Source organism: Denticeps clupeoides, chromosome 10 (assembly GCF_900700375.1).
Source record: "Denticeps clupeoides chromosome 10, fDenClu1.1, whole genome shotgun sequence".
Classification (NCBI taxonomy): Eukaryota; Metazoa; Chordata; class Actinopteri; order Clupeiformes; family Denticipitidae; genus Denticeps; species Denticeps clupeoides.
In genome coordinates, this window is record NC_041716.1 from 3,596,117 (window position 1) to 3,609,072 (window position 12,956).

General features: G+C 45.8%; 1 protein-coding gene across 8 annotated transcripts in view; it reads right to left on the minus strand.

Moving 5' to 3' along the window:
- LOC114798586 (IQ motif and SEC7 domain-containing protein 2-like) overlaps window positions 1–12,956 on the minus strand; it is a 54,187-nt gene that overhangs the window by 18,446 nt on the left and 22,785 nt on the right. Inside the window, exon 1 of one of the 8 annotated variants that reach the window (XM_028994414.1) lies at window positions 5,305–5,487. The exons of the other annotated variants lie outside the window; for them this stretch is intronic. Within the exon in view, the coding sequence (XP_028850247.1) occupies window positions 5,305–5,369 (65 nt within the window). The 5' untranslated portion in view covers window positions 5,370–5,487. Of the gene's footprint in view, window positions 1–5,304; window positions 5,488–12,956 lie in introns of those variants that run through there. 8 annotated transcript variants of the gene reach the window in all.

Here is a 12,956-nt window from a genome sequence, read left to right on the forward strand (position 1 = left end):
TACCACTGGGTCCCAAGACACTTAACCATGAGTGTCTCCAGGGGGGACTGTCCCTGTAACTACTGATTGTAAGAATAAGGGCGTAATGATAAATGCCGTAAATGTGAAATGTAATATACTGGCTCATTAACCATCGTTCACACACACCTGATTACATAACAGTCCTGCTGATAATGCTACACACAAAAGTCCACGGCCATATATCCATAACATATCAGAATATCAGCAACAACATTCAGTATCAACACTGTATATTGCCAATTCTACATAACCCCACCCCCCCCCCCCCCCCCCCCACACTACTAGCTAACTATGTAGCTAGTACTAGTAACCAAGGCCTGTTCAAACAATACAGACGTTAAAGTGTGTTTAGCTTGCATGTCGAAATTCTCCCGTCTCGTTTTTGTTTGATGAACGATTCATTCATTCATCTAGCAGTCAGGTAGGCAGCAGATGCAGATGTATTGTGCAAAAAAAGACTTTCGTGTTTCTTAGAATGTTGAATGTAACCATGTGCCATTTGTAGCCCATTAACATGTCAGATATTACACACGTTAAATAGTAGCAGTATTGATGTTGGTTTTGTTATCATGTCATGATATCACATCTGGGTATGTATACATTACCCAGGCATGAAAAAAAAAAAATGTCGGAACCAGAAGCGAAAACAGTGACCGCGATGAAAAATGTCAAAAATTGTCTTGATGTCCATCTTGTTGCCTGGTGCGAGGGCATCAGAGGGAGAAAGCAAAAAAAGAAAGTCATTGATTTCGCTGTGGCGGCACAGGGTGAATCTATAAACCAGTTAATGCACAAGCGAGACATCTCTCACTATTACACACGCACACACACAACCGAACTATCAGCTATACACACCGCACCGCGGTGGGAAAAGATCAACACGGTACGCTTGGCTTCGGGCATTCAAACTGGATTATTGTGCTTTTTCAAAACGGATATTTAATATTGCTCAAGCGTGTTTACGGCACAGCCAGAAACCTCTACTACCACAGAAAATCTATGTTTTAAATTTGGACTAAATACAGTAGACACAGTCATTTTAGACTAAACTGTGACTCAAATCCTTTAACTAATTAAAGAATAATCAGATTTATTTATTTGTGTCTTTGATAGGAAGTTTGGTTATATGCCTTAAGCGTTTGCATTCAGATGTGAAATTGGGCATGAAACACGTGAAATAAAAGGGAATTGTAACTTAATTTATTATTAACCTTTATTTAAAATATTTGCTAGTTTCATGTTAACTAGAATATTGTGAAATCCTTTTTTAAATCCCAGAAAATCTTAAACTGTATGCTGCTCATCCACTGGAGGATCAATTCTTCACACAAATCCCTAGGCTGAAAAGAGGCAACAGCTTTGGCCAATCACTGCGATGTATTAACACCAGTGGGCACGCGCTGATCGAACCGAGTCCCACGCGTCCGCCCGGTGGGGGTGGGGGACGCGATGTAATATCTTTTTACTCCGGCACAATGCAACGCCGGGCCTTTTCTCCCAGAGACCACAAGTCCCCGCTGAGCTTAGCAAACACGCGGCGGGTGGCAGCTATGTGATGGTGAAGCCCTTACAGGCCCTACTACAAATACCACCGCTGCTGCTGCTGCTGCTGCTGCTGGCTTCGAGGAGTCGGACCAAATGGACGCCCCGAGGGGCTGTTTCTTCATCAATGGAGAGGCCGAGAGCGGCTGCCAGCCCGGTCCTGTCCATCACTTCCAAATAATCTGTTACAGATTACCCGCATATGCAGTTCCGTCACAATTTGGAACATTATTAGCTCCAAATTGTGCTAGTTACAAAAAAAAAAATCATCGTTAATGATTCAACGTTTCAGCCTCCACAACCTCCATCATACGATTAGGCCCTGATGAAGGTGCCAGTTGTGCATCATTCGTCTTTCTTTTGTTGTTTTGTTTTCATCGGATTTTGTGCTGCACCTGATCCCACATCTGTGGGCCCAGCTGTCTTCATTTATTTCTTTTGTATAATAAAAAACGAACGCTACACCCACTAGAAAGTGAGGTGATTTTCATTATGGTGCACACCGCTGATTACCTGAAATCACACGATTCCTGCTGGCCATACCAACACCTCCAGCTGGTTGCCAACCCAGCTAAGCCATCAAAGACCAGTAAGGGCAAGGACATGACCTTCTTATACCCCATATGATTTACATTTACATTTACAGCATTTATCAGATGCCTTTATCCAGAGCGACTTACAATCAGTAATTACAGGGACAGTCTCCCTGGAGCAACTCAGGGTTAAGTGTCTTGCTCAGGGACACAATGGTAGTAAGTGGGATTTGAACCTGGGTCTTCTGGTTCAGAGGCAAGTGTGTTACCCACTAGGCTACTACCACCCTGATATGACCAGCTACAGCAGGGTAGAATTCTCACATGAATTCTCACAAGAGGATGACATCATGAAACACAGGGACCTTCAGAAGGTCAGAACTTTCTGAAGAACCATCTCACTTTTTAATTACTGCTTGTCTCGGATGTTTGAGAAAGTGTGAGAGCCACAGCCTGTGCCGACAGTATGGTTTCAACATCGCAAAGGCGTCAGACGGTACGTGCGAAGGACTCTCACTAGGATATTTCAAAACCCCAAAAAAAGGTACAAACTCCTCATACCAGTCAGATGATCTATTTTAATGTCTCACACGTGCAACTGCTGGCAGAAAATAGGCTTCAGCATCACCTACGTTTTCTCATGCCCCGTTTTGGAAGCGTCATAGCTGCCAAAAAAATCCCCCCAGAGGTTCAATTTTACCGCATAGAGACCAGACCGTCCCGGTCAAGTGAAGGGACGGTCAGACAGGTGGCCGAGGCTGGATGAAGGGTGGCTGCATGCGGCGCGGCGCGGTGCGGAGGGAGGAGATGTTGGTGAGGAGAGGAGCGCAGGTGAATGCCAGGGACAGAGCTTTTAAGATGAAGGGTCTCTGGAAACAACTATTACTGACACCACAGACCAATAAAACCGGGTAACTCATGATACGTGGTTGCATGAAGAGAGAGAGAGAGAGAGAGAGAGAGAGAGATATGTTTTCAATCCCGGAGGCTACAGACGCAGGCAGGAAATTGGAAAAACGCCGAAGCCTTTGTCGCGGCCTTTTCTCAATCGGCCCCATTGTCTGGCCTGTAAAGCGAGCTGATAGAAATGACAGCGAAACACTCAGGAATTTCTTTTCAAACCCACTCAGCAAGCAGCCTTGGCATTCAAAGCCCTGCTGCCCACACCAGAGCACGAACCACCGAAGAGCCAAGTGCCCTCAGAGGATCCTTCTCCTTCTCTGCCGTATCCGGGTTCTGAGGACTAGACCCGTCCCAAGACAGCATCGTTACCGTAGCACATGTGACCCAGGGTTGGGCCAATCTTGGATTTAACACTGATAATAATATCTAAATCATACTGGGCAGGAGCTTTTGGAGCTAAAGTGAAGTGAAGTGATTGTCATTGTGATCCACAGCACCCGGTGCACACAGTGAAATGTGTCCTCTGCTCTTGACCCATCACCCCTTGGTGAGCAGTGGGCAGCCATGGGGAGCAGTGTGTGGGGACGGTGCTTTTTGGTCAGTGGCACCCCAGTGGCACCTTGGCGGATCGGGAAACCTTCTGATTATGGGGCCGCTTCCTTAACCGCTAGGCCCCCACTGCCCCTGAATTGCTAATGGGCTGAGGGATGGTATAACGCTGGTATCATCGATATGCCAATATATTGTGAATATTACTGATAGACTGTTATATCACTGGTGTTACCGCTTCGCTGGTATCATCGATATGCCAATATATTGTGAATATTACTGATAGACTGTTATATCACTGGTGTTACCGCTTCGCTGGTATCATCGATATGCCAATATATTGTGAATATTACTGATAGACTGTTATATCACTGGTATTACCGCTACGCTGGTTTCATCGATATGCCAATATATTGTGAATATTACTGATAGACTGGTATCAGTTTAAGTTAAACCTGTGTGTAAGATGAAGTGAAAGTGATTAGATATGATAAGATGCAGTTTTAACACAAAAAACAAAGTCAAACTATTTTAATCGTACTTTTGAGCTGTGGTGGATCGTAACAAAAGTAAATGCAATTTGTTACCGCACTTAAGTAGTTTTTTGTTGTATCTGTACTTTATTTAAGTATTTACATTTCTGGAGACCTTTTACTTTTGCTCAAGCACTGCATTGTGGGATTTGTAGTTTGTTTGTTATCAGCGCTTCAAATAACAATAGATCTATATATTAAATGACCTCGCAGTCCGGATGTTCTGATCTAACAGCTCAAAGATGACATTTTTAAACATAAAAAAGAAACGACGGCATTTTGAAAAACAAGTGGAGCAAAAAGTACCAGAGTAAAAGTAAAAAGTCTTCACAAATGTAAGTAACAAATAACATTTGCTTCGTTACAATCCACCACTGTTCTCATCTTGTTCAGTTCGCCGTCCGGCCTCCAACCGTCCGTTCAGCCGAAATACGTAGAAACAACAAAGCTGGCGCTGCGCTGTCGGTTCATCAAAGCAAGAGGGTCCATTAAAGAAAAGGAAGGTGTGCCGCTGCTTTATAATTCATATCACACTTAGAGCACCACTGTCATGCACTCCCAGAACTTAATACACCACAACGAGGGAGAGGGACCTCCTCCGACCACCCGCCAGAGGAAGTACAAAAAGGGCCGTAAAATGAAATATGCAGGCGATATTTCAGACCTGCTTGAGACATTCGAAGCTGAAAGGGGCTTACGCATCCTCAGCTGACGCGGGACGCATCATCACCGCTGCACAGGCAGACGTGAAATGTCACATGGCTTCAGCGTCCCGTTCGCGGCGTCCTGGGGGCCGAGGCGAGCTCACAAGTGTGCACAGAGCTCCACTGTCCTCCTGTGTGTTCTAGACCACGTTCTAGAATGCCTCAGAGGTGAAAGGTCAGCCCGCCAGAGACCTGAGCATCTGGGAACCGGACGGACCTCTGCTCAGAGCGAGTGGGTCGAGTGGGTCGTTGTGATCTCCGGCAGGTGATAGGACGCGGTGACTCCATCTTTTCAGCTCCCCCCCCCCCCCCCCCCCCCCCCACAACACGGGCTGCTCTTAAAAAGATGCCCGGCGCCCTCCAGCACCACAGCACACGGTATTTTGCACGAATAATCAATGTTGTCATTTCCCTCCGGTAAAGCACGGTGCAGATAATAAAAATTAAAAAAATCACGCCAGCGTGAGAAATGCGGCACCCGAACGTCGCCGTAATTAGTCGTGCCCCGTCGCTTCTTACCAGTACACCAGCTTGTTGTGCAGGACGGCCGGGGTCTTGTCCGAGGCGCAGTTGATGCACCACATCGTCGCCGGCCCGGGTCCCGCTACTCCGGGCAGGAGCGCCGCCAGACGCCCGGTGCGTGTGCGCTCGACGGGTCCGCGTCGACGCGCGTCATCTCGGGTTCCTGCGCGGCCGCTTCCCTGTAACCTCCTCCCGCTCCTCCTCCTCCTCCTCCTCTTCCTCCTGCTCGCATCGCTTTGAATCTCCGGAGCGGCAAAAAAAAAAAAAAAAAAAACGGCGAGCGACGTCACGCGTTGCGTGAAACTTCAAAGTTCCCCGTCGTCCAAAAATAAAAGAAAAGAGAGAAAAGAGAGAAAGATCTCGTCTCGGATCAGTCCGCGGCCGTACCCTGCGCGCCGAGCATCCTTCCCCGCCACCGAGCGACAGAAGGCGCGGTCCGCGATCCCGCCCCTCAAGGTGCGCCTCCGGGACAGACCTCCATAATTCATCCTCCCCGCACGGCCCCTCGGATCGCGTCCCCGTCCACGCCGGATCGGCTGCCGATGTTAATATCGTTCACAAAACAACGACGACAACAACAACATATTGCGGTGGGGGGGCCAGATGGCTGTTCTGGTGACGCCTGGCCTCTCCAGTGTCCCCGACAAGGCTTCGGAAACACTATAATAAAACAGATATATATATATATATATAGGCATTAAGCTATATTCATACCTTTCGTTTAATTTTATTTGTAAAAGAAAAAAAATCTCTCTGATCTCTCATACTTTGAAAAGGAATCGATGCTGAAAGGTTGTGACTCAAGTTTGAAAGTCCAATGCCGAAGCGTCATTTTCCCCTGCGTCTGATTTCGTTATCTGGGCCGTAAAAGAGTGAGGCTGGAGGTGAGGATGAAGATGCCGCTGGTCACAGTGACTCGTACCCAGGTGGGGTGAAGGCTAGGAGGAGGCGTGAGGAGGGGAAAGGCAATGAAGGCCATGAATAATGGAGGGAGGCGTTCTCATCCCCCAACTACCCTGTTTATCCCACCATTTCTTAGGAATGTATTATTTATTCTCAAGCAACCCCCACGTTTGTTTTTTTATTCAAACTCAACTGCCCAGAGCGGTAATTCATTTCACTTCATGACTCATTCACCTGTCCATTAACTCCTTCCTTCCTCTTTACTCCACCCATAGTAAATCCATGGGTATCAATATCTATGTTTTCACAGTTCAATCCCTAAAGTAAAAGCCTGAAATGATCCGGCCCAACCCTGTAGAGGGTGTAAACACAGATACTTTTCAGAAGTTGGACATTTCTGTGTTGTGAACCTTTTTTGATTGATTGATTGATTGATAGGTAATGTTCTAATGTCTTGTTTTCCTGAGCCATAATCAGCCATTATCATCTAACATAAACAGTAAAGTAATTCACCTCGTGTGGATAATGAATGAGCATTAATGAACGTTTTACCTTTTTTAATGATTTACCTTTTTGGTATTAGTACTTTTACGCTGTATAATCTTTTCTCTCTCTCTCTCTCACTCCCTCACTCACTCTCTCTCTCTGTCTTCCTGTTTACTCTACAGTCGCTCCAATGATGAACTTTCACTGGAGGATGAGCTGGACACATATGGAGGCAGGGACAGGAGGGGGAGAGTGACGAGGGAGGAGGGCTGTTGCTTAGAGACCGTTGCCATGCAACTGAAGTGGGAGGGGTGCAGCTAGTCGGAGTCAAGGGTGGCGTTGCCTTGGTGACCAGGGTTTCACACTGTCTTACTGGATTTGGTGCAAGATGGGAGGGCCCAGAGTGGCTGATGTAGCGGAGTCACGCTGTCACACATCAGACAGCGTGGCAACATCACCTCAGATTAGCCAATTACAACCAGAGGTTCATTATTCTACCATTACAAGCCAGGCAAAGCTCCAAGATAATAATGACAATCATAATCATAACAATACGTTCATTTCCCATAGGTAAACAGCAATTAGCTGACCTGTGACTATTTGTAATCGGACTCTGATTGTTTACTGTTTACATGTTGTCCATCAAAACTGTATTAATTTCATATAGTAAATATATATATAATTGTTTAAAAATAAACCAGATTTATGTTTTATCTATTTGGATATGTGGAGTGTCTGAGTTTAGCAATCTGACGTGCATTTAATTGATCCTTTAAAAATTGAAATTTATCGTTTGAATCATACAAAAATATTCCTAACATTTGAAAGTGAAAGTAATTGTCATTGTGAAACACCGCAGCACAGCACACGATGACACAACGAAATGTGTCCTCTGTATTTAACCATCACCCTTGGAGAGCAGTGGGCAGCCGTGAAGGGCGGATCAGGATTCAAACCGGCAACATTGTGATTAAGGGGCCGCTTCCCAGTGGTGTAATTTGGCACAATTACAGTGCATCTGGAAAGTGTCACGTGACTTCGGCGGCGTGGCAGCATGGACGCGGAAACGGGTCACATGATTCCATTTAATCAGCGATCTGATTGCCGGACGGTGCTCAGTCATTGTTCGTCCGATCTTTTCTCCTGCTTTCCTCAACCCTGCCTCCCTGTTTGTTGTGTTTGTTATGCGAGAGTCAACCTCCGTTAGGTTTGCAGTGCGCGCTGAACGCGCTCGCCGAGTGAACGGTGGAGATTCACCCAACAATTTGCGATTCCACGTCTCCCCCGGCATTCGCTCTTTCATCGCGAAAGAAAGTATTCACGGCGCATCCCATTTTTGTCATGGCTGCTGTCCCATGGCCGTGTCCACAGAGCGGCTGCCCACGGGGGGGACAGGGCCGAGGTCGGCATCGTGTATAAAGGCGCGGTGGCCATGTTGGATGCCGTGAACTCATCGCCGGATTTATTCACGTTGCTGCAAGCCGTTCCTGGTTTTGACAAACCTCACTCCAACCCTCACTGCCCCCCCGACCTTGATTCTTGCATTTCCCCTGCCAGCTATCCAGGGCTCTCAAGTTGCTGGACGCCGGGGAGACTGTGAGAGATCTGTGCATGCCCTCAGAGTCCCTCCGCTATGCATTCGTGCACGCTGCACGTGCTTGAAGCTGAAAGCTTAGACTCGTCTGCAAAACAAGCTGTAGGAATTTCTGTGCTGAAAATGTCAATAATTTCTAGGCGCGAGAACTTGTTGAATTGGCACGTGTCTCAAGCTCAACGCCCTGCTGCCCCCCCTGACGACCCGACTGCCTCTGCCTGTGATATTTCTGGCACTGGCCATTTCTATTCTTCAGCCTGCTGCTTTCCTATACCACTATGCCACAGCAGATCCTGCTATTTCTCTGTCTTCAACTTGTCCTCCTTCCCGCCGTGGAGCGAGCGCCTGAACTGTTCAGTGCCCACAGGTGCAGCTTCCCAACCTAAAAAGTGACTTGCTGTGAAGAATTTTGTATTTGCATCCTGTACATGGCATCAAATGACCTCCAAAACCAAGCTTGTACCACGGGGGGAGTCAAGTAAAAACATTCGACTTTACTCGTCATTATTGCAAAGGGAGAAAACGCGGACAATATTGTGATGCAGTTTTTAGGCCATCTTATTTGGTAGCAAAATTGCCAGACTGTATGGACCCCCTAGGGTTACTTGGCAGTTCGTCATGTCCTCGCCTGCAGTGTTCCCCACTGACAGCTTTACTCGTCTCTCACAGTGACACAGTCGGCATGACAGAAAAATGACACAGCCAGTGAGTTTAATTTTACCATCAAATCTCTTTTTCTTTTCTTTCTGTTCCAGAAGGCATTTATTTTTAATACCTACAATTACAGAAAACCCATTAGAGTGCTTTATTTCTGCACAAGCCTTTCCTCATGCATGCATGAGACAAATGCTCATCTATTCCTTCAAACATGAATGGTGGATAAGGTGGGCAGAGCTTTACCAAATCAGCAAACAGCATCCCCACATTTACTGGTCATGTGGTCAGAGAACTATTTTCATTTTCTACTTCACAAAACATTAACATTACATGTGACTTACAGGGACAGTCCCCCTGGAAACACTCATGGTTACGTGTGTAGTGGTAGTAAGTGGGGTTTGAACCTGGGTCTTTGTGGTCATCTGGTTCATAGTGTCACAATACACACACACACACACACAATCATATATATATATATATATATATATCACATCACAATAAACAATACTGTGCAACAGTCTTAGGCACCAAATCAAAATGTTCTCTTTACAGTACAATTATTGTACAATTTCAATATTGTTCTCCTTCTGTAGACTTTTGTAGGTGATCATTAATTACAGAGAAACTTAAGTAAAATTTAAGTAACCTGTCACACCTAATATTTTAGCATTGACGTAAACCAATCAAACCTGCAATAACCTGTTTATTTACATTATGCCAATCCTAAAATATTGGGGGTGACACAAATTAATTCTTAAAGTTTAGCCAGTGTTCACTATTTTCTGAAATATCACCTCACCAGGTCATAGATTTTATATTTTACAGAGTAATTGCCTGAGAGGCTTTACAAGCAATAAACAGTATCAAAATATTTCTACTTTAAATGAAATAAATGCCCTTTTTATTGCTCCAACTGAGTACATGTGAGTGAAATAATTATGCTCAAGGGCTCTCACAGCAGCAGTGTTCCTTTATTCCTTTATTTGTTTACACAGCCCAAAACATTTAAAATTGTGTAACATTTTTTCTAATGTATTACTCCATAAATACATGGTAGAAATAATTACCAATCCAAACGTCCATATAATTATTCATGGCGAGATTCTGATTCTGACAGAGGAGAAACATATTTGTCCTTCCTGGGGACACTATTACTCACAACAAAGCTGAGTCAGCAAAAATGGTAAGGAAAAGCAGGGACAGGGAATAACTGGATACTTCCTTTTTACTTTTCTACACAGGAAGGAGCAATATGAGCCTCTCCACAGCACACACATGCTATATACACTGTGGTGTGAGGATAATATCATGATATTGAAAACAGTAAATGTATCATGGATACATTTCACTAATTGTGACCTCACAGCTCACACGTGCCGAATTAAACTGAACCAAATGACCACAAACGTTGAATTCCCATTTGCTATCAGTGGATGCATCCCCGCCTGGTATGGGCAGTGGTGGCTTAGTGAGCAAGGAAACGGACCCGGAATGTTGCCAAGGTGCCACTGAGGTGCCACCGGGCAAACAACCCTCCCCACACACTGCTCCCCGGGGGCTTTTAATGTCACCCCGCTGTTCACTAAGTGTGCACAGTGTGCTGTGTGCGTCCTGACAAAAGACATTCGCTAATGGAAACAGCCAAGCTTTGCAGCAAGTAGTGAACCAGTGACCTTCCCTCCCTACAGGACACCTACGCCAGGAGAGCACCCCAGCCACAAACTGTTCAAACTGCTACCATCAGACCTTTGAACTTGCACACAAGAATTTCACTCATATGCAGTGTATGTGTGTATTGGTGTCATGTTATGAATAAGCAATTTGATTTGTGTGTAACTACCTAAGCAAACTTATCCCTGGACCAGAGAATCTAAACCTGTAACTACTGATTGTCTGTACGTTGCTTTGGATAGAAGCATCTTCTAAATGAGAACACTGCAAAACTAAAGATGTGCGATTTCTGTAACAAGTGCAGTGATGATCGATGATCGGCTGCTGCAGTTTGAAATGTTCCTCCCAGCCTGCTGATACACCTTGAACTTTCTCACTTTCACTTCAGCAGCAGCCGCTTTTCTGTGATGAGTGAAAATCTGCTCCAGGTGACCAGCATAACAAGAGTAGCATCAAATAAAACATGTACACAACAAAGAGTGCTAAGCAGTTAAATGCGTAATTAAGGTGCAGAAACAAGGTGAAAATACTGCTGTAATAGAAATGCAAAAGAGATATGTTCTGAATATATGAGGTAGAGTGAGTTTTTCAGCTCAGAGTGGAAAGTCCCAGGGTGGCCTGAGGAATAAAGCTATTGCAGAGTCTGGCAGCGAGGGTCCGAATGCTTCAGTACCTTCTTCCAGATGGTAGGAGGGTGAAGAGTGCATGCAAAGGGTGTGTAGAGTCCTTCACTATGCTGGTGGCTTTCCTGATGCAGCATGTGTTGTAAATGTTCGTAATGGAGGGAAGAGAGACTCGAATGATCCTCTCAGCAGTCCTCACTATCCGCTGTAGGGTCTTACAGTCCAATGCGGTTCCCAAACTAGACTGTGATGTAACTGGTCAGAATGCTTTCAATGGTCCTTCTATAGAAAGTGGTGAGGATAGGAGGTGGGAAAAGGTAGACAATCTCCACATAAGATCCATCGATGTTCAGTGGGGAGGTGTCCCTCCGTTCTCTTCTGAAGTTAACAATCATTAATTAATGCACCTCCTCTCTGTACACTGACTCATTGTTCTTGCTGATGAGACCCACCATGGTCATGTCATTTACATTTACATTTACATTTACAGCATTTATCAGACGCCCTTATCCAGAGCGACTTACAATCAGTAGTTACAGGGACAGTCTCCCTGGAGCAACTTAGGGTTAAGTGTCTTGTTCAGGGACACAATGGTAGTAAGCGGGATTTGAACCCGGGTCTTCTGGTTCATAGGCGAGTGTGTTACCCACTAGGCTACTACCACCCCATGTCATCGTTGAACTTAGGATGTGGTGGGAGCTGTGCATCGCTAGACAGTCGTGGGTCAGTAGGGTGAGTGACATTGGGCTGAGTACGTCCCTGAGTGTGATGGTGCTGGAGATGCTGTTTCCGATACGGAAGGAAGACTTTCGCACGGGCACAATTGTGCTGGCCTCGATCCAACTGGATGTTGTTCCATGTGTCGAATCATGAATAGAAGTCATTTACATTTAAATTTACAGCATTTATCAGGCGCCCTTATCCAGAGCGACTTACAATCATTAGTTACAGGGACAGTCCCCCCCGGAGACGCTCAGGGACACAATGGTAGTAAGTGGGATTGAAGTAAGTGAGTCTTCTGCTTCATACCACTAACTACAGTTCAGTGCATCTGAACGGTCACTGTCACAGGCCACATGAGCCCTGTGTCTCCGCTGTCCTGGAAAGTGTCACCTTTCGTAAAGCGGAGTCTCAAGCTTTGAGCAGTTCACATACTTCTGCAGTCCTCCACAGCTTCTTGTTGGGCCTTGTGGTGATGGACTTGAAGACAGTGCGTTTGCTGATGTAGCTGTTCACTGATGTCGTGTACTCCTCCAAGTTTACGGCATTTTTGCCGTTGGTTGCAGCCCCCCGGAAACATTGACAGTCAGCGCACTCAAACCTTGAAGAGCAGAAACGGCTCCTGGTGGCCAGGTTCTCACCTTGCTGCAGAACTGGCTTTGCGTGTGTAATGAGCGGTCTGTATGCTGGAATTATGGTCTTATTGTCTGCGCATCCAGTCAATGTCCAGCGATGTCCAGTCAATTTCGGGAGAACTGACGTGAAATCTCGTCCGTCAGCGTCTACATTTTGCAGATGGCTAATGGCTCCGTACACCATGCAGAGCGCTTCCTTCGCATTAGCGTGGGTGGCATGCACTCTCTGATGATAATAAAAAACTGAGGTGAATTCCCGGGGCAAATAAAAAGGTCTGCATCTCATAGTCCCAAACTCACTCCACCACCAATGAGCAGCAGCTAGAAACTAGCACAGAGTTCTGGCACCGTTGATGTTAA